Source organism: Sphaeramia orbicularis, chromosome 5, assembly GCF_902148855.1.
Source record: "Sphaeramia orbicularis chromosome 5, fSphaOr1.1, whole genome shotgun sequence".
Classification (NCBI taxonomy): domain Eukaryota; kingdom Metazoa; phylum Chordata; class Actinopteri; order Kurtiformes; family Apogonidae; genus Sphaeramia; species Sphaeramia orbicularis.
Genome location: NC_043961.1, coordinates 23,134,303 through 23,161,083, shown reverse-complemented (window position 1 = coordinate 23,161,083; position 26,781 = coordinate 23,134,303). Strand labels below are relative to the sequence as shown.

General features: G+C 37.7%; 1 protein-coding gene across 1 annotated transcript in view; it reads left to right on the top strand.

Moving 5' to 3' along the window:
• Positions 1 to 26,781, top strand: part of suclg2 (succinate-CoA ligase GDP-forming subunit beta) — a 147,912-nt gene that overhangs the window by 75,340 nt on the left and 45,791 nt on the right. The window contains exon 9 of the mRNA XM_030134834.1: positions 2,201 to 2,343. Coding sequence (XP_029990694.1) covers positions 2,201 to 2,343 — 143 coding nt within the window. The remainder of the gene's footprint in view (positions 1 to 2,200; positions 2,344 to 26,781) is intronic.

Here is a 26,781-nt window from a genome sequence, read left to right as displayed (position 1 = left end):
CATTCTCATTAAAGGCCCCCTCTCTTGTCATAAATCAAAGCTTTTACAGTGTACAGCAGCACTAACAGGTGCTCTCGCTTCTTACCCCGTAGTCTCATAAACACATTAGATGTCTGTTACCCCCACCCACCCCCACCCTACACCCCCAACCACACATACACACACATCCATCCTGCTTCCCCAGCTCTCAGTTTCTCTTAAAGTAACAACAGCTTTTAAGGCCCTGCAGCTTCCTTAAGAGCTCTGTAAGCCACCAAAGTGACAGCTGTTAAAGTGAATTTCCCTTTTATTGAGACCTCGGTCGGGGAGCTTGCCAGGACCCAAGTTCAACTTGGCTAAACCAAATGAGGTAAGACGTTTTTGTGCATTTGGCTCCCGCACAACTCAGCAGGGTAGCTTTGCTGGCGGTTGGCTAAGTGATGACACAGGCCGCAAAAAAGCGCAGCAGAACCTCTTTTAATCAACGCTCTTTCTTTAAAGTCGCGAGTCGAGTCATAATCACATTTTCTCTGTGTTGCCCAACTTGAGGCATTGAATGTTCCTGATTAGAAGATTTTCAAGTCATTCACTTTTTAAGCAGGACATTTTTTTCAGTTCTTTGCTTGTCTTTGATTGATCACTTACTGCTGGATTCCTCTGTGTGCGTTCTTACGATGCATGTCATCTTTCCTTTGGCACCGGTAGTGTTATCTTAATTAACTTATGACTGCAGTCTGTCCTCCCAAGGACGAGTGATGTCGTTTTGAACTCCAGCCTGGTGTAATTGTCAAATGTAGCTTTAGTGGCATTCATACTAAACTTTAACTAGATGGATGCATGAAAATAATGTTTATCTAAATTACCTCAGTAAATGCCACTTGTTTACTGAAATCTAGATATTAACACAAACGCATTTAATATATAATATGTAAGATTTCTCTCTTGTAAACAAACCGTTCAACCTTTTCTCTTCTTCTCTGCTCACTGAAGAGAGAAAAAGGGCAAAGGTCACTGAGTGAACTAGAGAAGAGTAAAATTAGTGGCAACAAAGCCATGAAACAGTATGTTCTAAAGTACAAATAAACATGACCAAACCTTCACACAACCTTACAGGAAGGTTCTGAGTGAATACAGCTGCACCACTGTAACAGGCACAGACCTACAGTAGAGCAGGCTGAGAAGACAACTAGGGTCGTCATAGTTAAGACCTAATTGCCTTATTAACCATGGTGATTTTCCATAATTTAGATAATATTCTCCATTCAGCTGTATAAAAGACATCACAAATCAGAATTAGTACTTCCACATCATTTTCCACTGTTGAACAGCATCTTGAAGCACTTGACTTCTATTAGCACTTATCTTTATCAGCAAATTTGTATAGGATTTTTATTTGATGTATGTTAACTATTTTATGTTAACTATAGTTACATTTAAGACCATACTAGTTTACAATTACCTTTTTAACTCATAAACTTAAATAACTGCCAGTGACCAAAAGCATTTACTGATCTAAAATGTAATAACTGTTGAACCACTAAGTCTATCAATACATGTAAAAATAATTGAGGTAAAATGCAGTTTCTCAGTTTTTCATCATCATCAGATATGACCCGTTTGGCTCCGTAGGGAACGTGGAAACACTGTCACCTTCTGCAATATTGATTCACCAATAAAACCCATCTAGTTTGACAAATGACAGCGGTTGTAGATGCTTGTTTTTATGTTCAGTTAATGATATATTGATATAGTGATCATGTTTTCTTGGTTTTGGTATAATAACTTTTTTATTTACTCAGAGCTTTTATGGACATCCTATCATCAGTGAATTAAATATGAGAAAATACCTGATTTGCACTGAAAAATGCAAAATGCAGTAGACAATTTTATTATAAATGATGATATATTGCTTAAGAAAGGTTAGATTTAGAGAAAAAATCAATCATGTCAACACAGCAGTAGCTCTGAGTCTTTAAGGGCTGAATGCATTGAAATGATAAAATTATTAAAATGTTTTTACTTTCTGGGTGTTACACACACTACCTAAATGTTGACCACCTTAAATACATGACAAAACAGGAAGAAAGTCTGATAATGCAGGCAGACGGTGGTGTTTTTGAAGGTACACACACAATGCATTTATTTGTATTGTATTTGTATCAGTCATTCACATTAAACCTTTTCATTGAATTATTTGAACTAACATGAGGAATTCTTCCAGTGAATGGCGCTGGCTTGGCCATGGCCACATGTGACATCATTGACCTGCATGGAGGAAAGCCAGCCAACTTTCTAGACCTGGGTGGAGGAGTCCAAGAGAGACAAGTGTACGAGGCCTTTAAGCTGCTCACTGCAGACCCTAAGGTAGGAACTAATGACTAGAAAAGTCTGTTTTGCACAGTTTGTCTCTGAACTTGAATCTGGTGAGCAAGACTGGCTCCTTACTTTGGAGTAGAGTTTCAGAGAAAACAACAGATTTATAAAAGAAACAACTCTACCACCTGTTGAATTATCACTGATATTGTTACCTCCACCAAGTGTAACGGCGGAGGTTATGCTTTCATCGGGATTTGTCTGTCTGTCTGTCTGCCTGTCTGTCAATCTGTCTGTCTGTCTGTCTGTTTGTTTGTGTAGCGTGGCTCAACTTGGTAATTTTAATAATGTGGCTAGTCGGAGAAAAAAAACAAAAAAAATGAAGGTCTTCCTTTTAAGGTTTTTTTTTTATTCCAGTCTTCCCAAACCCAGTGACAGCTATTTACAGAATATTAACAGGAAAAAGGAAAAAGAAATAACTAAAAAAAAAACCTCTTTGCAGACTGACAAAACACCCACAATGTGTCGTCAGCTTTTTCAGACACCCAACAAAGCCAAAATGGCCGACATATATAAGGAAAAGCCCCTCCCACTGGGCATGACCCACAGCAATCAATTAAACAAACATGATTTCTCCTCAGAAAATCACAAGAAGACGAAACCTCAAAACACAAGAGAAATAAAGAAAAATACCCCCTTTAACCTTTCCATTCTAGTTTTATCATATACCACTCTCTACCAGAGAGAAATAACCTTAATAAGTGGAAACCACTAATTAAATGGTCAGGTGACCATTTTCCCGCCCGACACCCCCTTTATTAAACGGCGGCACTCGCTACGCCCCTGTTTGGCCGGCTCGGGGTCAGTCTGCAGGAAGCAGCACATGTGGTGAGTGTCCAGCCTGAATGTCGAATGTGTGCATATGTTGATGTGTAGAACGGACAAGTGTGCACCCTTGTACGAACTACTGTATGCGTGTGTGTGTGTGTGTGTGTGTGTGTGTGTGTGTGTGTGTGCGCGCGTGACGTGTACTTGTCTGGATGTGTGTGGCATGTACCTGTGTGACACGTATTGTGTGGTGTGTATTGTGTGTGCGTGGTGTGTATTGTGTGTGCGTGGCATGTATTGGGTGTGTGTGTGTGAGTGCACACTGTCCGCACTCAGTAAAGGGGGGGCTCCGTCACAGTTTGTTTGTTTGTCTGTTAGCAAGATAACTCAAAAAGTTATGGATGGATTTTTATGAAATTTTCTGGAAATGATGATACTGGGACAAGGAACAAATTATTACATTTTGGTGGTGACGGGGGGGGGGGGGGGGGGGGGGGGGGTTTGTTTGTCTGTCTATTAGCAAAACAACTCAAGAAGTTATGGATGGATTTTCGTGAAATTTTCAGGAAAAATTGATACTGGCACAAGGAACAAATGATTGAATTTTGGTGGTGATTGTTTGGGGGGGGGGGGGGTGATCTGCCTTGGCAGAGGTCTGTGCTCTCTGAGTGCTTTTCTTGTGTATTTATTTATTTTGAATATTTTATAATAAAATGATAAAATCAAACAACAAAAGAATTATGTAAAAAAGAAAGTAAACCATTCAAAAAGGAGCGGGATGAAGTTTAACTTCTAATCTCCCACCCCCTTACTCCATCCTTCACCTACCCTAAATTCCTATGTCAGATTCCATAAGTAACTCAAAAATCCTCACATATCAGACTAAATTCTGCGCATGCATAAAACACAAAAATGCTGTACATATCAAGGACAGACTGTCCATATTGCAGCAGCGTTTCACATTAAAATAAACTACATCCTTTCCATAACAGTAATTGTGCACATATCGAAACAAAAATAAACTCTGTCCATTTCATAACAAAAATAAACATTAAAAAACGAAAATAAGCTCTGTCCATTTCATAACAGAAATAAACATATTGAAAAACAAAAATAAACTCTGTCTTTTTCATGACAATAATAATAATATATTAATGTAATATAATTAATTAATATATTGCAGCCATGTGTCTTGTCGTAGCACATTCATAAAGCTCGATCTGGTTAGCACTCTGTCGTGGTGACAACAACACTCATTAGAGCAGGGACCTTGGCATATGTCCATGTTTCACTCAGACAAACAGACTCTTGGAGGCTGTATGATTATGTGCCATCATATTCAGTTGCGGTAGCATGATAAATTACTGTTCTGTATTGTAAACATACAGCTTTCAGAAGTCATTATTACATCAAGAGGCATGTTCACGTGCATATTCACACCGACTCATATACAACTCAGATAATATGCACAGAAACAATCACATATACAGATTGAAAGCAACGCGTTCTTGGGGTGAGTGGCAGCTTTGAGTGTATTGTAAGTGATTTCAGAAAGCTAATAACTTCAAACTAAGAACAGAGCCTTGTAATGATACCGCAGCGCTGGTGGTGTGTTGACAGTCATCACGCTGCAAATTCCCCGCGGCTGTCATTCCCACCTCCCTGGACTGATCTCAGGTTGCTTGTATGTTAGCGTTTCTGGCAAGTCTTTGATTGCGTGGAATACAGAGTGTCATCTGATACCAGTTCAGTCTGTTCTTCTTCGTAAAATGTTATTTACACATTGTGATTTGACTTGGCAGTAAATGCACCCCCCCCAACAAAAAAGAAGCAACTGCCGACTGATTTTAAAGGACACCTAACCTAAGCACATGGGGATAGAAGACTAAACACAAGAGATTTATAGTAATAATACAGTTCTACCGGAGCTGCTGTTTGTAACTGCTGGATGACTGCAGCTCAAACACCTTGTGTCGAAGGCAAAAGCTGTTATTATATTGCACTTAGCTCGATGATTTGAAGAATCTAGCTATAGCTCCCATTTCAACTGTCCTAGAAGTAGGGATGCAGAAAAAAATTGATTCTTTGATGCATTGCGATGCGGACGTGCATGATTATGGACCGATGCAGAAATGTCAAAAATTTTTGTTCTGAATGTAATGTTAAATTTAATAATATTAATGGTGTAACTAAATAAAGGCAGAACTTTTTTTATTGTTATTTATTATTATTATTATTATTATTATTATTTTTTTTTATTTATTTATTTATTTATTTATTTATTTATTTTATTACTTTCTTTTCCCCCTAACCTTGTTTCTATACTATTATTTAAAACCCTTTTCTGTTTTCTCACTTCTGTATACTCATATCCTTTAACCCTTTTACTTATTAGACTGGCCATTTTGTTCTCATTCTCTCTTGTTTCCACCTGGGTTTGCAAAGCCCACACAAAAGAAAAAATTTAAAAATAAAATCATAAATAACTGCACATTTATGTTTTTATATACACACACACACACGCACACAAACGCACTTGTAAATAGCCCTTTGTTTGCACCCGTCTTTGTTTTGCTTAATGTCTGTGTCTTGCGAATTCTCTTTTGTTTGTCTTTGTTACCCTTGTCACAATATTTTGTTGAGCACTAAATAAAATTTAAAAAAAAAAGGCAGAACTCAAGTACGACCGCCACACCGCCCCAAACAGTTTATGGTGACGCACACTCAAAACAAAAAGATGGCAGAAAAAAACAATCCATGTGGCGCCTACGACTTGGTTAAAAGTGAGTATATGAGTATATGGAAACATTTTGGTTTCTATGCAGTCGAGGGGAAAGGGGAACTGGAGAGATCCACAGTATTTGCAGGGTGTATCGAACACCAATGAAGTATTTTGGGAACACAATGAACATGTTCAAGCATGTTGATCTCCCTGTTGGTTCTTAACGATCCAATATGTTGCCAGGTACATGTATAACCTTCCAGTTGACACAGATTTCTTGTCTCAATAAAAGATAATGGAAGCAAATTCATCAGCTTGTTTTTATTATGGATCATTAGAAATGCACTTAGTTTTAAAAGTACACAGAAAAAAATGCAGTGTCAATATTTCAGAGTCAAACTATTTTAACCTAGATAGAGTATTTTTAGCTGTATGGAGAGTAAACCAGCTCTAACAGTGAGGTGAAAAGCCAGTGTAAAGTTCTGCAGAGATGCAGTGTAAAATTTAACACTACAGAGTGATGATTAGTGCTAGTCTACTGCTGCATTGCATTGTGGGTACTGGACATTTTACTCATTGTGTTTTATTTTATGTCCAGGGGTTCAAGGGGGGGTTGTGTTAATGTTTATTTAGGTTAATGTGTCTGTTTTACAACGTTTATTGGCCTTTTTTGTTTTTTTTCTTTAATGTGACACCATTAGTCAAACCTGGGGGCAGAACAATGTAACTGATTGTTACTGTAAGGACTTAGCTCTTTATGATTGAAACCCAAGGAGCAATTGAGCTCCCTTCAAATTATAAGTGTAATAATAATACACTTAATCTCCTATTACTAATCAAAGAGCTACTTCAAGAAATTTCTGAAAGTCATCTCATGACCCCCACCTTGGGAATGCCTGCAGTTCTACATTGTTTCAATATTACCACATTATAGAGTCATTTTTAAACTAAATGTGGAGTAAAATAACTCTATAAAGTGTAATCATATTACTCTAACAGTGTGAAAACACCACAGTGTTAAATGTTTTTACAGATTTCATTGTTAATTTTAAATTGAATTGAGTAGAATTAACTCTGAAAATTCTACACCGGCCATAGAGTAAATTTAACTCTAATTACCTCTGCCAAGGAGGTTATGTTTTCATCAGGTTTCAGGAAATGTTGATAGTGGCACAAGGAACAAATGATTAAATTTTGGTGGTGATCGGGGGGTGGGGGGGCAGATTTTTAGTTTGTTTCTCTGTCTGTTGGCAAGATAACTCAAAAAGTTTTGGAAGGATTTTGATCAAATTTTCAGGAAATGTTGATACTGGCACAAGGAATACATGATTAAATTTTGGTGGTGATCAGGGGTGGGGGTAACAACTGCTCTGCCTTGGCGGAGGTCTGCGCTCTCCCAGTGCTTTTCTAGTTTTGAGTGGGACCAAATGCTGTCTGAAACAGTGTTAAATTCAACTCTCTAAGAGTTAAATTGACACTCTGTTTTTTTATTGCGTAGCAAGTACTTATACAGTGGGGAAAATAATAATTAATTGCGGGGTGCATCCATAATGGTTTATAATCAGATCGTAACCCTCGGAATTGGAATCGAATCGTCAGGAACCTAGTGATGCGCACCCCTACCTAGAATGTATAGATAGAGACACATATATAGACTGTTGTTTCTATTCTAATCTTAAGTTAAATTTGCCATTCGTGTCAGTTGTGTACTTGAATTAAACTCAAAGCCAGTCCTCAGTAACTCAGTCTTTTGGATGATTCACTGTTAATAATAGTCTGAAAACTGCAGCATTTTGAGAGAGTTTTTGCGTCATGTTGTTGCACACCTTTAGAGATGAATTTTAAAAACCCACCGACCCTAACAGCGCAGCAGGTGATACACTGCCTCACTCAAAATTCCACTGAGTATAGATTGTGTTTGGTCTGCATGATTTCAACTCAGTGTGGGGGGGAAATAAAAATGAATAAAGTGGATGAAAAGAAATGATCGATAGGGGAGAGAGGAGAAACTACAAAAATGTATCATTTTCTTTTGATAAAGGGCCACCATCTATTCATCTGTTATTATTAAATCATTTGAAAGTTAATTTTTGGAGAAACAAAGTCAAGTTTTCAAGCTGTACCCATTCCTAAACCATTCCTTCCTTGGACACAGAGGGTCCTCCTTTACCCCCCTCCTGTTCCTCCTTCTCTTTTTGTCTTGGTTTGATTCCCCAGATCCAGATGGGGGAGTAAGCCTTCTGCCTGTTCCTCCTGCTGCTGTGTATGGAAATAGAGACAGCAAGCTCCTCCCTAACAGGGAAAAAAGTAGAATAGGATTGACATTAAACTGGGTTGAAAGCATATTAGCATTTCAACCAGGGGAGCTGAGAAACCTGCTCTGATCTGTGGAGGGAATGTTAATCATTTCACAATAAGAGCAGAGAGAGAGAACTGCCTATTTGCATTTAGCTTTCTTTTTTTTCCGCAAAAATTACCACTTCTTAACTGAAAAAAAATGAGCAGGAACTGAAATTGTAATCATGCCTTCGGCTACTTGATGGTGACAGGGCAAGAATTATTGATTCTGTGTGTCAATAAAATATAATGAGAGTGATGTTCTTCTTATTTGCTTTAAAATGGAGACAGTCAGAGCTTATGGCCTTCAAATATGCCTCCATATGCTGACAGTTATACAACCTTTGAAGTACCAGATAGATTGTTTGACTCTCATTGCAGATCATTATTTTTAATTTAAAAAAAAAACAACAACAAAAAAACAAATAAAAGACAACTATGTTCCTTTTACTTTCAGCGCTCTAATGTATTTGACAGTTACTGCTTTAGGGAATGCTGTTAGTGTTCAATTGCACGCATGAATATTCAGTTTTTATTTCAGACCACTGTGAATTTTGGACTCTGAATATTAGAGTGACTTGTGTACTTGAAAACTGAAATGCCCTCTGTGGCTACTACAGCGGAAAAAATCACACTGTATTCTGTATGACGTCATGCATCTCCACAAAAACAGGTATTTCAGTGTCAGTCTTTCCCCCTCGGTTGCTTTTAACACTTTTGTCTCCTCCTCTCCATCTTTTTTTCCTTCTTTCCCTCTCAGCCTCAGCTTTGATGTCTCAGGCTCATTGTGCGGAGAGGGGTGGAATTGATGCGAGTGTAATACTGGAATGGAATAGCAGAGACAGGCCTGAGATGACAAAGCCTCCTCTTTCTTGTTTGCGCACTTCCCCAGTATCTACCCTTACAGCATTCATTATCTTAAGCAGTATTATTCTCTGAAAGAAAGTGAAGAGAAAGCAAATGAAATGGGTATAGCGTATATGAAGAGCAACAATATACTAAGGTAAAGTCTAAAAGAAATGATGGGGTGGGTTGGTGGGGGGGGGGGGTTTGAATCACACCCCGCGTGTATCCCCATGTGCATTTAATACTATGTGAGATGTTATGTAGCTCAGCTGGGTCTACCAGACCATTCAGCTTTGTTTGAATTTAGGCCCCGGCTTTTTAAGCGGGGACATATTTATTTTCCATGCTAAAATAAATAGCTCCACTTTCTTCATATCCACATATAGAACAGTTTGTTGACAGAATGGCTGAATTTATTGAGGTTTCCCCTCACATCACCTGTAGGCATGAAGCAGGAGCAGGCAGCAAATACCAACAGCCAAATAACCTCGTTATTGCTTTGTGCCGGTGCCATCAAGAAAGTGGCAGATGGATGTTTTGTCCAACTCGACATCCATTTTGTTCTTGGGGCTTAAGGCTTTTTTCTGTAATTTTTATGAGCTGCCACAAATGATGACATTTTTCTTCAACTCACCCTTCTTGTTGGTGTATGTATGTATTAAGGCTACCCGAGTAGTGAATGATTACTTATGTTGGTAAATCACAAGATAATGCCACAGCCATGAATATTTAAATTAGACTCTAAATCAGAGATCTCAAACATGCAGCCCGGGGACCAAATCCGGCCCGCCAAAGGGTCCAGTCTGGCCCCTGGGATGAGTTTGTGAAATGCAAAAATTACACTGAAGATATTAACTCTTTCATGCAGGAATTATGAGAACCTTAATCAAAAAATTTTTTCCTGAGTGTTTTTATTCCTCTTTAGGCATGAAAAAAACTATGCAACTGAAAATTTTCTTCTGAAAAATAAATAAAAAGTAATAAAAAAATACATTAAAAAAAATAATAATGAAAAAAAATGCTTATGAACCTATTTTTCATGAAGTTGCAAAAATGTCCACTCAGCTGGACACCACACGTTTAATTTTTGACGCACAGAAACATGTATTTACTGATAAATTGTATGAAAACTATAGGGAGGGCTTGTGATTCTGGCGGTTTATGTTCAGGGGAGATCAACATAATGTTACCAATTCATGTCAGAAAAGATATGTAGTGTCTTAAAACTTTAATAAAGATATGTGTAAAAAAAAAACAACAAAAAAACAAAAACAAAAAGAACAACAAAATCCATGAATATATAAGAGAACAGCTGTAGAATAGCTGTCCACTGGAGTGACCAGTATATATGAAAGGGTTAATCATTTTAGTTTAGGATCCACATACAAACCAGTTTAATCTGAAGTGGGTCAGATCAGTAAAATACTATCATAATAACCTATAAATACTCAAAACTCCAAATTTTTCTCTTTGTAAATGTAAACAATTTCATGTCATTTTACTGTATTTACACTAAAACAAACTATCTTTTCACAAAAATGTGAGTAACCTGAACAAATATGAACATTTTGAAATGTCTGAATGCAAGTTTACCAATATTCTGCCTGTTATTAGATGTTTTGTGTATTTGTTCATCCACTGTGATCTGTAAGGCTTAATTTACATGTGTAAATGATAAACTGAGACATAATATTGTTAAAATTGCACTTAGTTTTCTTCAGAAATTTCAGTTTGTTCATTTTATTCACATTGTTTTCAAGGATAGTTGGTAGATGTAAACATTTCCATTGCATAATTTTACTTTTTTCACTCTAAAACAAAAGGAAGGTTTGGAGTTGACATTATTTATATGTGATTATGTTATTATTTCACTGGTCCAGCCGACTTCAGATCCAGTTTGGCTTAATGTGGCCCCTGAGCTAAAATGAGTTTGACACCACTGCTCTAAACTAATGCTAAAACCATGTTTGTTACTTTTATGTTTAGTGGCTGAACTCTTAAGGACATCCTCTTTGCTATGTTCTTTGTTCCAGTGAGCCCATTTACATTACCATAAAAATGCGATAACTGGGAGTAATCAGATATTTGTAATTATCAGATCTGACACATTGACATCCACTTCAGAAATGTGATAATCAAAAAAACACCACTTTACATGTTTTAGCCTATTATTGGATTTCTTTCAGAGTATGCGGCAATAACTTCATGTTATTGTCTTCCACTCATGTTTGACTATATCACTTCTGTTTTCTGTGATTTAAATATTTTAACACAGCCCTGCTAACCATGCTCAGATGTAAAAGAATGAAATAAATCAGATTAATGGAGATACATGCACACAGACATCAGAGTATTTTGGACAAATCCAGGTGTGTTAATCAGACTTCTCATAATCAGATTACTACTGTTATCTGATAAAGCATGTCACATTATGCTGTTTACATGATCACTTGAATGATCTGATAACGCCACAAATCAGACAATAGTCAGATCTTTAGCGTTATTACTTTGATAAATATACTTTCCAAAGTCAGAAATAATTTACTAGATTCTAAAATTAGGCTATAACTGTCTGTTCATCCAGTCCCATGGCTATCATCTATGCATATATCATGCTATTATGTTTCTACAAAGCACAAATATGTATAATCTCAATGTAATTTGGAAGATCTGACTTTCAATGACACTTCAATGAAAGGTGTCACTGAATCAAGGCAATTGCAAATGTATAGGTTTAGGCAGTAGAAGAACTTGGTTGGAGATGGGAAAACTTGGTGGTTTGGATTGAATATTAACCTCCCCATTCCTATCAGTTAACATTTTGTATTAAATACATTAAAGTTTCTACAGTAAAACATTTGCTGACAAAGATGCATCTTTGTCTGCTATGTTTTATTTTTATTTACTTTTTTCTCTCTCTCTCTTTTCATTAAAGATGTTAATTGCCTGTAATAGGAAAAAAATATTACAATAAATTAAAAAAAAAAACAAAAAAAACTTTTGCTCATATAGGCATGCTATAACTTGGATCACCTTAATAGCAATTTTATTTATTTACTTATTAGGATCCCCATTAGCTGATGCAATACATCAACTACTCTTCCTGGGGTCCTCCCATTCCATACAGTATACATACAGTATCCATTTCCAGGCATAAAAACAATGTGATTCATTCTTATATTTGCTTCTTAAGAACACTCAACAAACAAAACAACATTATCAACAATAACAATACTACAAGATCAAATTAAAAACAACACAAACAAACAAATAAACAAACAAAACCAAAACTAAGTAATAATATTAAATAAATAAACCTAAATAAATTGAAGCTAATAACATGCGTGTATGTAGTCCAGGTTGTATTTAAGCCACATAATAAAGCTTATTACCTTTCAAATGAGGTGTCATTTATTAATTTTGGCCTCTTCAGTTATACGCTTTGGAACTTTGGATGGTAAATAGGTGTAAATTAACACAAATGATGTGGGAAGGAACACATTGTTAGGCAGTTTGTCACATCTATGATGAATTAAACCAAGCTTGTGTGTATTTTTCCCTGTCCCTATGTCCCTAGCTAAGTTTTAGACTTATTAATGATGTCACTTCTGTAATTATGATTGGCCGTATTCTATTGCCTCCTATCAAATTCCCACAAGTGCTATGAGTGGTTAGAACGCTGTGATTGTGATTAGAAACGCAGTGTATTAAATAAACACTGCAATTAAGAAAAAGCAGTGGATTTCTTACTGACAAATTACACTGAGATTATACATATTCATGATTGACAGAAATGGACGGTGGTTATGTTTAGTTCTGGTGACTGGAGAGACACTTAAATTTCCATTTTGTGTTTTGGTGTTTTTTACTCTGGGTCTGTGTGACAGTTCTAAGTAAATAAAATCCAGGAATCAAATAATGTAAGATTTTCAATTGGAAATATCTGAATATCAGAGTAATTAAATTAACACAATATACTATATAATGCATTCATTTGTTAACAACTCCCTTTAATATAGCCCTTTGATAATATTCTTAAGGTTGTATGCACGTTACTGTTTTATTTTCTGCTTTCTTACCTGTTTAGCTGTTTATTTGCGTACTCCTGCTGCTGTTTTGTTTAAGGGCGTAGCAGACGCACAGTGAGGAAGCTTCCCTCTGAGGTGAAAGAAGCACAGATTGGCACATTAGCATTAGTTCAGCTGGGTGACCCACCTCCCAGGCAAATACGGAGGTGTGTTCAAATGCTTGTGTTAATGCTGTTGCATAATCACACCGCTGACCATGAAACATCATTTTAGCTTCTACCGGCATGTGCGTGATCTCAATTGGGAAAGCTAGGACTCACCTTTTTGTCTGTGCCTGTGTGTGTATGTAAATGATTAATGTTTTGTTTGCTTTCTGAATTCCCTTCACTTTGTCACCTCATCTGTGTTTTGCGTGGGATTATTATGCGTGTCCCTCAACGCTTCAACCCTTGCTGCCTTCAAGCTAAATTTCATACTATTTTTCTCCTTTCCAGCTCAGTGCCTCTGCTTTAACTCACCACCTGTGGGCCCCCTTTTACCACTTTCCTCCTTGTTGCGTTGACACTCCTGAGTCCCATCTGCTCCTGCTGTATGTCCCATCACCACTTCCACAGGGGCCAGACCGCTGTTATTACCTTTCTGTTCCTTTCTGTTTTCTTGAAAAGTGTTTTTATTGACATTCACCGGCACCTCTACAGATCTAGACTGTTTTTTTGTTGAGTCCCATTGAGTGTTCTCGCCCGCCATTCAGCTCACTATATCCTCTTGCGGTTCCTTCCTCTTCTTTTATTGCTGCTTTTTCTCTGTCCTTCTTCTTTGTATCCTTCCGTTCTTCACTGTAGCCTTTCATCTAGCTAAATCCTGTTAAAGTCAATGTGAGGAGCTCCTTTCAGTTTCATGCCTGCTAGCTAAATCCAGTAGGAGCCCAGGCTATGGCACTCGCATCCCTATATGGTGATGTCTGAGCCTATGTCTAATCTGCTTCAACATGTATGGAGTCACAGGAAGCCAGCGGCTGCAGTGCAAACCAGGTGAGCGTGAGAAATGCATTGTGTTTTGAGAAGCGCATCATCCTCTCCTTGGGCTGTAGAGGGCAGAGGGACCAGAGTTTGGATCCTCAGGGTTTTGCATCATTTGAATGTGATAGAAGTCACACATCTCACCCACTCCCTGTGCAGCAGCAAGAAAAAAGGTGCAAATATTAGAGTTGCCCCCCAGAAAGTCGATGATTTGAATCATCTGTCAGGGGACCCTTCACTCGACTGAGATTCTGCAAGTTGAGCATTCATTTTTGTTTGGTTTTTTTTTTTTGGCCTGTGTATGAATGTCTACCAGTCGTACCTCTGAGGAGCCGAGGCTTAAGAGGAACACTTGACTACAGCGTTAATTACTCTGTAACAGGCTTCCTGCAGTATGTAACAAGTTTTTTCATGCCGGTCTATTGATAGACGCCTCCTGTGCTTGAAGGACATGTATGTAATGTATAACCCTTGTCTTCAGAGTAGACCTTTCCAACTTATTTTTTATTATTCCAGATTATGCAATCATCCTTGCCCTTGCCCCAGCTCTTAATGAAAAATGAGTCCAAGAGGAAATGCACACCCTCAGACAGACTTGACTGAAAAGTACACAGTTCAAATGTCTTGGCAATTTTATGTGAATGTATAGATTATTGGTGAGGAAACATTGTGTTTTCAGTGATTTATTCACTGAAGAACATAGTAATGATCAGACTTAAGGTTATAACTGTTCCAACTCTCTGAGACTCAGGCCAAGTGAATTCAAGAATAATTCTGAACTTTAGATCAATTAAAAAGACTCTAAGAAGTCACTAAAATAAGTCTTTATCTTGGATGTACAGCAAGCAAACTTATATAAAAAATAAATATGCATTAAGAAATATATAAAGTGCTTCACATATTGGACAAAGCAAAAGCACTGAATGTTCCTTTAGTGTGCACAGTAAAGTTGAGAGCAAAAGTTTGGCTGTGACATGAATTTTGTTTTCGGAAGCTTTGCTGCTTCAGTTATATTAGATTTTTGTCCCCACGTTTTCCTGAGATCAAATCAAATTTTATTTATATAGCGCCAAATCATAACAAAAGTTATCTCATGACACTTTGCATACAGATCCAGTCGAAACCAGACTCTCAAGCCAATTTACAGAAACCTAACAGAATCCTCCAGGAGCAAACACATGTGACTGGTGACAGTGGAAGAAACCTGGAGCAGACCCTGACTCCTGGAGGATGGATGTCTGCCTTGACCAGTTGGGGTAAAACAGAGAGGGTAAAGGAGGAGAAAAAGAGAGAGAGAGAGGCTGGTGGAGAGGGGAAGTAGGGGGAGACACATGGATGCAATTGCTGGCACAGATGAACTAGAACTGTCAAAAGTAGATTAGCTGATGTTAGTATAATTACTAAAAACCAGAACAAATGTCCATGTCTGTTATACTACTACTACAAATACAAGTACTAGCAGTGGATGTACTACTACTACAACAGTTAGTACAAATAAAAGAACCTGTACCATCTATGGAACTATATGATAAAACACTATCGCAAATATATGGATAAGTGAGTGATGACAATGAAGGCAGGAGAGAAAAAGGACCACAGCAGCAGGTCCAGAGTTGGTCCATGAGGAGACCTGTGAGACCTGTGAATAGATAAAGCGCAGAGACTCTGGGGAAGAAGTCAAGTCTGTAACATGTATTCACTGGGGCGTAAACAGAAGAGAAAATTTGGAGAGAAAAGGTCAGAGAGGAGGTCAGAGTGGAGGAGGAGCAGAGAGGAGCTCAGTGTATCCTGATGAGTCTCCCAGTCTAAGCCTATACCAGCAGAACTAAGAACAGCCTGAGCCACCCTAAATATAGGATTCATCAAAAAGGAATGTTTTGCAGAAATGCACTGAGGAACAGTTGTAAACATTTTAGAAGTTTGCAAGACTTGTTCTGGCAAAAGAACATCACATTAATGCAAAGAGTCAGTTTGTTTCACAGCCAAAACTTTTGACTACGACTCTACATTTCACAATTATACTGAAACACAACTGGATCGTTAAGCTTTCTAGTAAAGCCTAACTTTATTAGATGGTGGATTTTTTTGGATGTTATTTCATTAGTTCTTATGCTACATGCAGGAAAATATAATGGGTTCCAGATATTCAGTCATTCAAGGCCAGTTTTCTTGTTGGTGGTAGAGCTGTTTTTGACAGAGCAGCATCAGCACAGACGTATTGAATCTTTAAATGCTGAAAAAAAAGTTAAAAAAAATATGTTTGCATTTGATATGATTGAAATCATCACTGAAACTTGTTCCGCGAAAAATAACTAAACGAAAAAGGAACGAATCGTCATCATATTGAACGACGAAGCCTGATCCAACTGACAAATCTGAGTGAACCCTAGTAAAAATGCCATCCATGTATCATCTGTTAAAGCCCCCCACATACCCAACATAAACGTACACGTCTCTACACACACTTTCCTCCAGGGGCCCTGACAACTTTTAATCACAAGAGTTACCTGGGATGTGAAAACCCAATAGTGTGTTATTTCAGAGAGAAAAGAATCACCTCCCCGCCTGAAGCCGAGAACCTGTGGAGATGCCGGTCCCCTGTGTTATAAACACAAGCAATGCAAAGCCGTTGAGAAAAAGAGAGAAAGGAGAAAGCAAGCTGAACAGTAATAGAGTTTATTCCCAGTGCGCAAAATATTACAAAAGTACTAAATAGGAGGCCAGACCATGGAGGAACTAGTACTTAGACCAGCCAACACACTGGGGCTGGCATATTTAGGAAAGGCCACAGATAGAGTGAAAGACTGCTGTAACAGGTAGACACTGTGCAGGTTTGTGTGCGTTAAGGGAGACGTGACTCATGCTATTTCTTCCCTTTTACTGTATATGCTGTGTAGGCCATTGTATTGGTTTGCCATTATGAGAGAATAGCTCTCGCTCATATAATGGTTTTCCTGCAGATTTGCTTACAGTGCATTAAAATCCTGCTTTAGTGACAGATATAGGCCTGGGTCTTTGTGTATCATGGGACCTCTCCCTGCTCTAGTACATTTAAAATCTCTGCAGCAGTGTGGGAAGCTTGTGTTATTGGTTAAAGCCCAGAGTGCACCGGCCCTGTGTTAGGCCTTGAGATACATTCAGCACCAGTCTGATGCGGTGTAATTGTGCTGTGTGTGTGTGTATATGTGCGCACAATCTTTAGCTTCGTGTATTAATGTGTGTCTGTTTCAGTGGTGTTCAGTCAGTGCCTCCATTTAAAAAAAAAAAAAAAAAAAAAATACCACTGTATACCCTTGGTAAAGCGGACACCTATAGACTGACACTGAGCTGACCTTTAGCTGAGCCTATTTATCACATGCACATGTAAGGAAAACAACACTATTTCTGAGCGAGTCCCTGCTCTGCATCACCAGTGGCTGTGTATTATAAAAACATGACACTTCTTAAACAATACTGAGGTGTTTTGCTATTCTCCATATTTTTTTTAACTAAAGAAATTATGGTTTTGTGTGAAAATAGTATTGATCGCTTGAGATTGAACATTTAATTATTTTTTTTTTCTTTTCATAAAATATTTCATAGTGTGATTATCCTGAAAAGAGTGCAAGGAAGTTTTTGCGGTTTGATTGATTGACTGATCGAACTGGTATCTTATGTGATGTTTTTTAATGTTCATCATTGTTGCTTCAGTTTCCTTTTCTTGCATATTGATCATCAGCTCAGACAGGCTATAATTATGCCTTTCATTATTTCTTTGTGCGTTTTGAAGATACATATTTACTGTGTTTTTCTACTTTATGAGACTTAAAGACTTTAAGATAATTGCAGTGTCGGGTTAAACTATTTATTTTTTCTTTGCAGGTACAGTACTGACTGGTGTATTATGTTGTTAATGCTATAATAACACTAATACCACTTGTATTACAGTGTTATATTACTAAAATAAGTATGATATTAGAAATCAAGGTGACTCATAATTGTCAGTGATATGCATTTTAGAGCTGCAACCGATTAATCGACTAGGTGCTTGAAGTCAACGCAAAAAGTCCCGATTCGATTAATTGACTGGAATTGATTGAAGGGAGATTTTCTGTTGCAGTTTTCCTGAATTGAAGCTTCTTTGTGCGTCACAATAAGTGTCCGTGTGAAACACAACAGTGGAACCAATGTTTAACAGCAGAGAAATGAAGGAAACAAAGCTTTGATTCAGGAGAATTGTGGTTGAATGATTTTTTTTGGATCACTTTGAGTCGATTAATCGGTTGCAGCTCTAATGCATTTGCAATAACAAAGAAAATTTTCATTTGTGCCAGTTGTCATCAGGCTGGGGACTACAGCAGGATACTTGCCAGGTTGGCTAAAGCTGCCCTTTTTACTGTTGTTTTAGAGTTAATTATTTGGGATTTTCCATGATATAATAAACTAATAAACTAAAACTAAACTAACTAAAATGCCTTCAAGCTGATCAGGTAAATTATATCAAATAAAGAACAATTCAGTAATATTTTATTTTCTGTAACACTTTTTACAATAAACGTATTAGCACAATATATGTTCTTCAACCTACACTTGAGCAATGGCAAGAGGGTTTGAAAAATATATACTTAATGGAGAAAATTACAGCTCAACTTCATTTGAAATTTGGTCAGTTTAGTGATATTTTGTCTCCAGTAATCAACCATTTCAGTTGGACAAAATAATATTTTGTTTGTGAATAATTGTTAGGCTGCTGTATTAAATTGTAAGTTTCACTGTTCTTTTTTTTTTTTTTTTTTTTTTTTTTTTTTTGGGGGGGGGGGGGGGGGGGGGGGGTAGATCTGAATTGAAGGATTTCCACAGACTTCTACTTTACTAGCTCCCAAGTTCAGCACCAGTGTTCTGATGTGTTTGAAAGATGTAAAGTACGATGCACATTTATTTCAATAAAATAGATGTTCTTCAGTATTGATAGGCTATTACTTGTGACATGCTACCATTCGGAGAGGTATTTGTGTCAGTTTTATCAAACGAGCAAATTTATCAAATTCATTTATTTAATCAGATACAAAAAATGTCAATGCCAAAAATGTAATTGTAATCCTGAATATCCGCTGACCCGTATGGCAAAAGTTTGTTCTGAATGAGTGATATTTGGTGAATTTTTACCAGATGCATGAAAAAATTTGAAAAATGAGCACCTTACAGACTGTAAAACCAGATTTTGTTGCACTGTACAATGGTACTGTAGTTTGCAATGACAATAAAGTCTATTCTATTCTATTCTATTCTGTTCTATTCTTCTCTACTCTACTGTACTCTACTGTAAATCACAAGCATTTTCAATTCAATTCATCTTTATTCTACACTCAAGGTCCAATATAGACAAAAAAAACACAATAAAAACAGGAAAAAAAATTTAAAAAAATTAAAGAGTCACTTTAATAAGACAGCTATACCAGTGCCTCCACATCCTGGTAGCGAACGGCACTACATCTAATATCAACCAGCGACACAATTTCTTGATTCACAGACTTATTCAATCAACAGATGAAATTATACATGAGCTTCCGCTGTGTGGCCTGCAATATGTTTATTCCAGCTGCGACAAACATCTCACTCAGGCTAGTCCATCTGGACCTCCTAAGAAGCACACACAAAGAGTGTTTTGTTTGTTTTTGAGCAAAGATGAGGAGAGAGTTGAGCTAATACGTCCACTTATCTCTAAAATAGCTACATAACATACCAGATGATTCCTCTCTGGAAACTGTGCCTGAAGAGTATTGAAAAGTATTTCCATTACTGACAAAAGAAAGTTTATCCAATCCGGCACACTATTTTATTTTGTTTTGTTTTGTCCACAATAAACCACTTGAAATTCTTCTCAGACCAAAAAGTTCACTGTCATTCGTATTTGCATATTGGACCTAGGGGTACCATGATACAGAAGTTTTAGTTGACATACAAATAACTGGTATAAGGAATTAATATTTTTCTTTATTTTCATTTTTTGCCACTTGTACATTATAAGCCTCTCAGTGCTTTATTCATACATATTCAGTTCGACTAATGAAAAAGAAGAGACATTTACTGGCATTTAACATTGGAACACATAATGGAAAAACTGCATTTGTGCCTGCCTGCGGGGTAAATATGACCTAAATGATTTAAACCTGTATGTAAGCCCATTATTGAAATATACAAAGAAATTACTGATAATGACAGGTAACAAGAGAGGCTAAGCATGTGAAAATGAAGCAAGTATAACAAGATGGTATTAAAAGACCAGCAGTCAAGCCTCAATTGGTGGAAAATTATGTGGACCTACAAATGAAACATGACATTTCTGTTGGTTAGCGAGTTAACCAGCTGATTTAACACAGGTAACTGGCCATAACTGTGCCGGTTATACAGAATAATTGCTGTTTCAAGAGGTGATTATATAATAACTGTAGCAGGCTGAAGTGAACCACAGTTGGCTACCAAAATATAATAATGAAAAGCTTGTAGAAACAAACTTTTATTACAGATTTAAGATATTCACAAACAAATTCACTTCAGGAGATGATTTAATAAGCCAAACATTTTTCAGAGGAGGCCTTGGGCAAATTATCAGACCTTTGACTTTGATGCTTGGAGCTCCAAAATAATTACTTACCAAATCACGATGAGGCAATGGTATATGAACGGACTCTAGCTCTTATTTGTGATTTTCTTTTTTGTCTAAGATGTTTATTTTCTCCCCTTCTCTTGCATTTGTATTCATAGTGTCTGTTGACTGAACTCAAACTCTGGAAACTCTGGCCCAAATACACCCAAACACTGTCATTGACCAAATAACAAATGCACTCACACATCAGGAATTTAAGCCAAAATTTAGATTTTACAGGGAGAAGTGAAGGACAAATGAGATTGTCAGAGGCCATACGTTTACCTCTCGTTCCTCTTGTGAAGGTTAATTTGAGGAAGTGAAGGAATTGTCCAGAGATGCACGGTGGAGCTGACGACTTGTCAGATTGATTCGCCCTTCAGGGAACTAATGCCTTGTCTGTCTCCTTCTCCATTTGATCTGGGTTAGGACGGCCCAGCATGCTTTTAAAGACTCATGTCATTTTCCTCTGTCTGTAGACAACACTATTACTTAACCATCATGTATGCATAAAGACTATAGATCACTAATGTATTCATCTCACCCCAGCACCTTGTCTTGGCACCAATTTGTCCCCTGCTGATTCTCACTTCCTCACACACACACACACACACACACACATACAAAGAGAGAGAGAGACAGGTCCCATGGGCATGTCTGATTGAGCTTTCTCCTGTCTGCCATTCCTCATCCGTGGGAAATCAATAGAGGATCTGGGATTGGAGCTCGGGCTAATTGAGCTCTGCTCTCTCTGTTCTCTTATTGCTGCCAGGAGCGTTTTGTCATCGCAGCACCTGGTTCACACCATGGGGCCAGGGGGAGCAGCCAGCGATCAGATAGGGCCTTTGGATGCCACAGGGAGGGGAGCTGCATGTGATTGAGCGACCTTGTGAAGTCGAGCGCTGAGAAGAAGGGCATGACAACGAAGGGCTTCATTTATTCTCATGTGCCTCTATAGGAACTCCTTGATTTTTCCTCCTCTTCGGCTCACGATGAAGGAAAAATATGCGTATTTTGTGCTGCAGAATTTGGAAAGGCCAACCCCATCACGAGAATAAAATGTTGCTTTTGTTTATTTCTGAAGGCAAACATATACCCTGATAGCACAGGGTAGGCTATCAGGGTATCAAGGCCCTCTCTGGTAGTCGTCTCAAAATTAAAATTATAATTAGTTTTTCATACTAATGCATATAAATTCAATTAATTCAGTTTTCTGGATATAATACACAGGAAACTGCTCTGTGTTTTGCTGGCAGGGCTTAGCAAGGATGTGCTATATTGAGAATGTCATGTAAATGCATCACAGCTCCTGAGCCAGGCAGGGCTATTACCAGTGCTATCACTGGCCTTTTGTCAAAGTCTGATACTGCTAACAGATCACACTCATCTGTGACCGGATCATCAACCAGTCAGATTTTCTTGTTAAGCGATGGAATGCTCTTTGGACCCTGATGGATTAGTTCTGGTCTTTGGTGTCATCATTTACTATGAGCTTGAACTTTTGGTCAGTTCTGAGTGAAGCAGCTACACGTATAGAAAACAGGACGGCCTCTACACAGTGACTGCAGATGATGTTGTGAAACTAATGGGTTTTTTTTCTTAGACAAAAAAAGACATAATCACTAAAGAAAAGGCCTATTTAAGTCAGACTTTAATAAGGCAAGCAGAGGTTTTGTATAGCACATCAATCAGAGCAACTCCAAATGGTATGACCAGCTAATGGTTAACACAAAGCAGAAGTTTTTTTATGGCTCCATTTACTTGTTAACATCAGTGAAGGTAGCGCAGTAGCTCAGGTTTTACCAAGTCATCTATCAGACATCAGGCTCCTGAGTGAGGTCTGCTGACGTCCAATGGGGCTTGTAGTTCGTCACTGAAGGCCCATAGTCTACTGCTCCACATATACTACATATAATGTCAACATTTTTGAACCAAAAATGTGTCATATTTACATTTTCACATACATTTCCAAATACATGTTTATGAAAAGCTTGATAAAATTGACATTGTATTATTTTTAAATATTTAAATCAGGCTTCTTTTTTTCTTTTACTTTATTTTTATTGTTTAAATTCTGTACAATATAAACATAAGGGACATTTGGGATACGTTGACCATCAAAACCTTTTTGACCAACAATTGGTTTTAGTAATGTGACGTTGAAATGAAAATTGTCCAATTTTCCCATTTATCATGACACTGCTCTTCTTGAGTCCTCAATCTGTGAGTCAGAATCTCCATCTTAAATATTCCATTCACATTTTTGTAGCCAGTCATTAGTTGTAGGTGGTTCTCATCTGCACCATTTTTTTGGTAATGGCCCTTTTACAGGCTGCTAACAGTATTTTAAACAAATATCTTTCATTTTTAATTACATTATTACCAATAATATGTCTGAAATACATCACCAAACATGTTTTAGGGATTGTATAACCCAATATCTTAACAAGTGTTGAATATACATTATCCCAGAATGATGCAAATTTAGGACATAACCAAAAGACATTTACATGATTTACACTGACATTAAATCAGGCTATTTTTTAGGGTTATTTTTTCTATATAATTTTTATGTACTTTTTCTGTATGTCCCTTAAAAGCTTACAGGGGTCAGGATGTGCACTCAAGTTGTACTGATAACTCCGTTGGTACATCTATCAAGTAATATTGAGGTATGAAACAGAGATGATTTTCATTAGTAGTAAATGCATGCTAGCTAAATATTTTTGGCAACTGTGCTGCAAAAGTAGAATCATTACAGTAATAATCAACACTCTAGGTTTCAGGCAGTTCTCCTAAGTTGCACCACAGAGGCCAGTCAGTAAAAACCTGCACGTTAGACTTTGCATTCATTCGCATGCATTTAACATCTCACAGCTAATGGAGAGACAAATTAAATTGAACTCAAACCATCGTCTTTGGCAGCACCGCTAAAACATGAATCGCTCCAGCTAAAAATATAACGCCATGTTAGCAGAGACTGTGTTGTGTTTACTCTTCACACATGGTTTCAACATAGTCATGGATCATGAACTCACCATAATGCTTCAAATTATATGTGGCAGGCTGTTTCTAGCCAGTGTTGTCATTGCAAACTGCATTTCTCTCCTCTTCTCTGTCCTATAAATGGAGTTTTTTTCCATCCAAACCATCTGCCATCGCTCCACCCTTTACCACCAATCCAGTTCTCCATCTCCATCTGTCCATGTTCCAAGACATGGGGGAGTATCACCATCGGAGACAACCATGTCCAGTGCTGAGAGACATTGCAGTGGAAGTGTGACTGTCAGACCTCCCTCATTTCACGCTCCCCTGGTGCTTATGTGTTCACATGCTGGGGGATTATGTGAGACCACTCAAACACCCAGTTGATGAGATCATTTGTGCTCTCTGAGCCATGTACCAACACCACAAACACTGTGCCCTTTCCCGTCCTTTAAGGCTATTAATGTGGGGGATATTTTTTGAATTTGCTTGTCGGAGTTCGTCCTATGACATTGAGGTTAGTCCTATGACATTGAAACACAGATCAGTCACAGTAAGAGCTATCGAATGTGGCTGTGAATTAATTAGCAGAGTTGCAAATTGTGGCCCACAGACTGTCAATATGTCAAAGCTTTAAAAATGCATATTTTCCATCTCTCTTTGGCTGCATTCCTTCACGAGGCACCACACATCATTAAGTGGAGTCGGATTGAAAGGCACTAAATTCACAGAGATGCATTTAATAACGACATTAATGTACCAACACCAATGTACATTAGCAGACACAGAGAAAAATCCATTCTGAAGCTAATTAATCTTACGTATTAGTAGAAGATTAGTACGAGATTATTATACCATTATTAAAGACAGAAAATGACACAACATTTCACTGGAGGATTGTTGTCCTTTGGGGAACAACTGAATAGATCATTGTTAATCATTAAGGGCCCATCTGACATTATTGATGTACCATTTAACAACATTCAAGGCCTTTTTCTTTTTTTTTTTTAAATTAATTCATGAATTGAATCCTTTGAACAGTCCCAACATTGCTGGCAAAAGCTGAAACGCATAACGTGAAAAGAGAGGCAGAAATCTGCAGCAAAATGTTGCAAACATTAGAAAGCTTACAAGAGAATATTTGTAAATTCAATGCAAATCTGTTACATTCTGTGAAAAGGGAAATGCACTATAGGAACATATACAGCAGCTTTTTAAAACCATAAGCAAACAAATATAATAAAAAACAGAAATTCAGGGCTGAATGCTCATATATTTATGAGGACTACAGAAATCTCTGCTAGTACAGGGACTACTCAGGAGCTAGTCTGAATCTCTGAAATGACTTCTAGTATTGTTCAGAGTAAGGTCAGATAAAGAGAATATTACTTTGGTATATAGATGAAAGTGAGTATTGATGCTTTTTTCAAACAGCACTGAGGACAGATGGGTCATTATAAGACTAGGTGGAATATTTGTTGTTTTTCAGTTGCGTATTTGATCTGCACTATTTTGTATGGAACCCTTTGTTTACTTAGTCCTATCTTTAGATTACATGCTTTCAGGCTTTTGTCTCTTCCAACAAATGCTCAAAACAGCTCACATTAACCTTCTGATTTTGGTCAAATCCAGATCTCCCACACCAGCCCTCCTGCCCCGTTCACTCATGCTGCAGGCCCCTGGGTTTCTGCGAGGTCACAGGCTTTCCATCACTTCGTCTTTCCTATCCACCTTTGTACGTTGCACCTTTAGTATAATACTGCAAGGGCAGCTTTAGTGCTTTCTTTTACATGTTCTATCTACAAGAGTGGAAAAAAAAAAAAATTCTTTAAGAAAAATCTTAAACGTTCACAAAACATCTAGCAAACACCAAACAGGCTCTGGTGTTCAAAATTATTACTTCTTTTATACCAGTGGTGTAGCTGAATGAGCTTTCTCAAATACATTTATGTTTAACCGTTCTCTTTCTTTTCACCCCCCCCCCCCCCCCCCCCCCCCTACACTAGTCTTGTGTCAGGTATTTGTTGCTTTGTATGGTGAGACATGCCGGCAGCAGAACAGCGAGAGATTATTGTCAGTGTAATTGGCTTTTCCAGGCCTGATTTGATACGAGGCTCTTGTCTGATCCACACACTTCTTTATTATTGAGCGTAATGGAAAGGCGATCAGACTCACATGAAACGTTCGACTCATCTTATCTCCAGAGAAATCGCCTCATGCGTTTCTGTGCACAGTAAGGTCAGGATAGAAAGGACTGCTTCTCTGTAAACATTGTACCCTCGCAATACACCCAAAATCACAGATGTAGATAAATATTAGCTGAACACAAACGATAAGCTATAGACTCATACGCCATAAGGGTCGACTTTCCTTTAAGTGCTCAACAACATATGCATTTCTAATTCAGATATATACCAGATATAGCAATAATTAATTCTTCAGCATTATCTGTTTTTGCTATTATGCGGCTTCTCAGTACTTGCGATCATTTCCATATCGTATTGTCCCTCCATGGCTGATAAGTGACAGCTGGTGCGAAGAATTTTGGTATCAGATCATATGATCTCGTTCATTCCCGAGTATTCTGTCCAAACTGACATGGCTGTCTGTTGCCGCTGCTGCCTGCCTTGTTCACCAAGCAGCAGAGGCGATGTAGAACACAGCTCTCCTACACTATTATCTCAGTCAATATCTGCTACTGCCAAAGGAGGCTACAGATGGACAAGAGATTTACACTGGCAAAACTGAGAAGTGCTGTAAGGGAAGAGGGATGACTGAGAGGTAGCAGTAGTTTATTAAATCTGTTGTAAAATTTACATAATTGAGAGTAAGTTAAAGTCCATCAGTTATATTAAAAAATTCCACCTACACGTACAAATATTCTTTCAGTTCTCTTTGAACAATGCCTTTTGTTCTGTTTTCACACTTCATTAACACGTATTTGACTCTATAAGATGTATAATGCCTTTGTCATTTCATCTTATTCACTGCAATTCTAAGTGGTACAACATACTTTGTGGAGCTTTAGTTGCCTTGACAACAACCTTTTATTTAAAGACGATAAAACGCAATTTTAGGAGTCTGAATTATTGATCAATT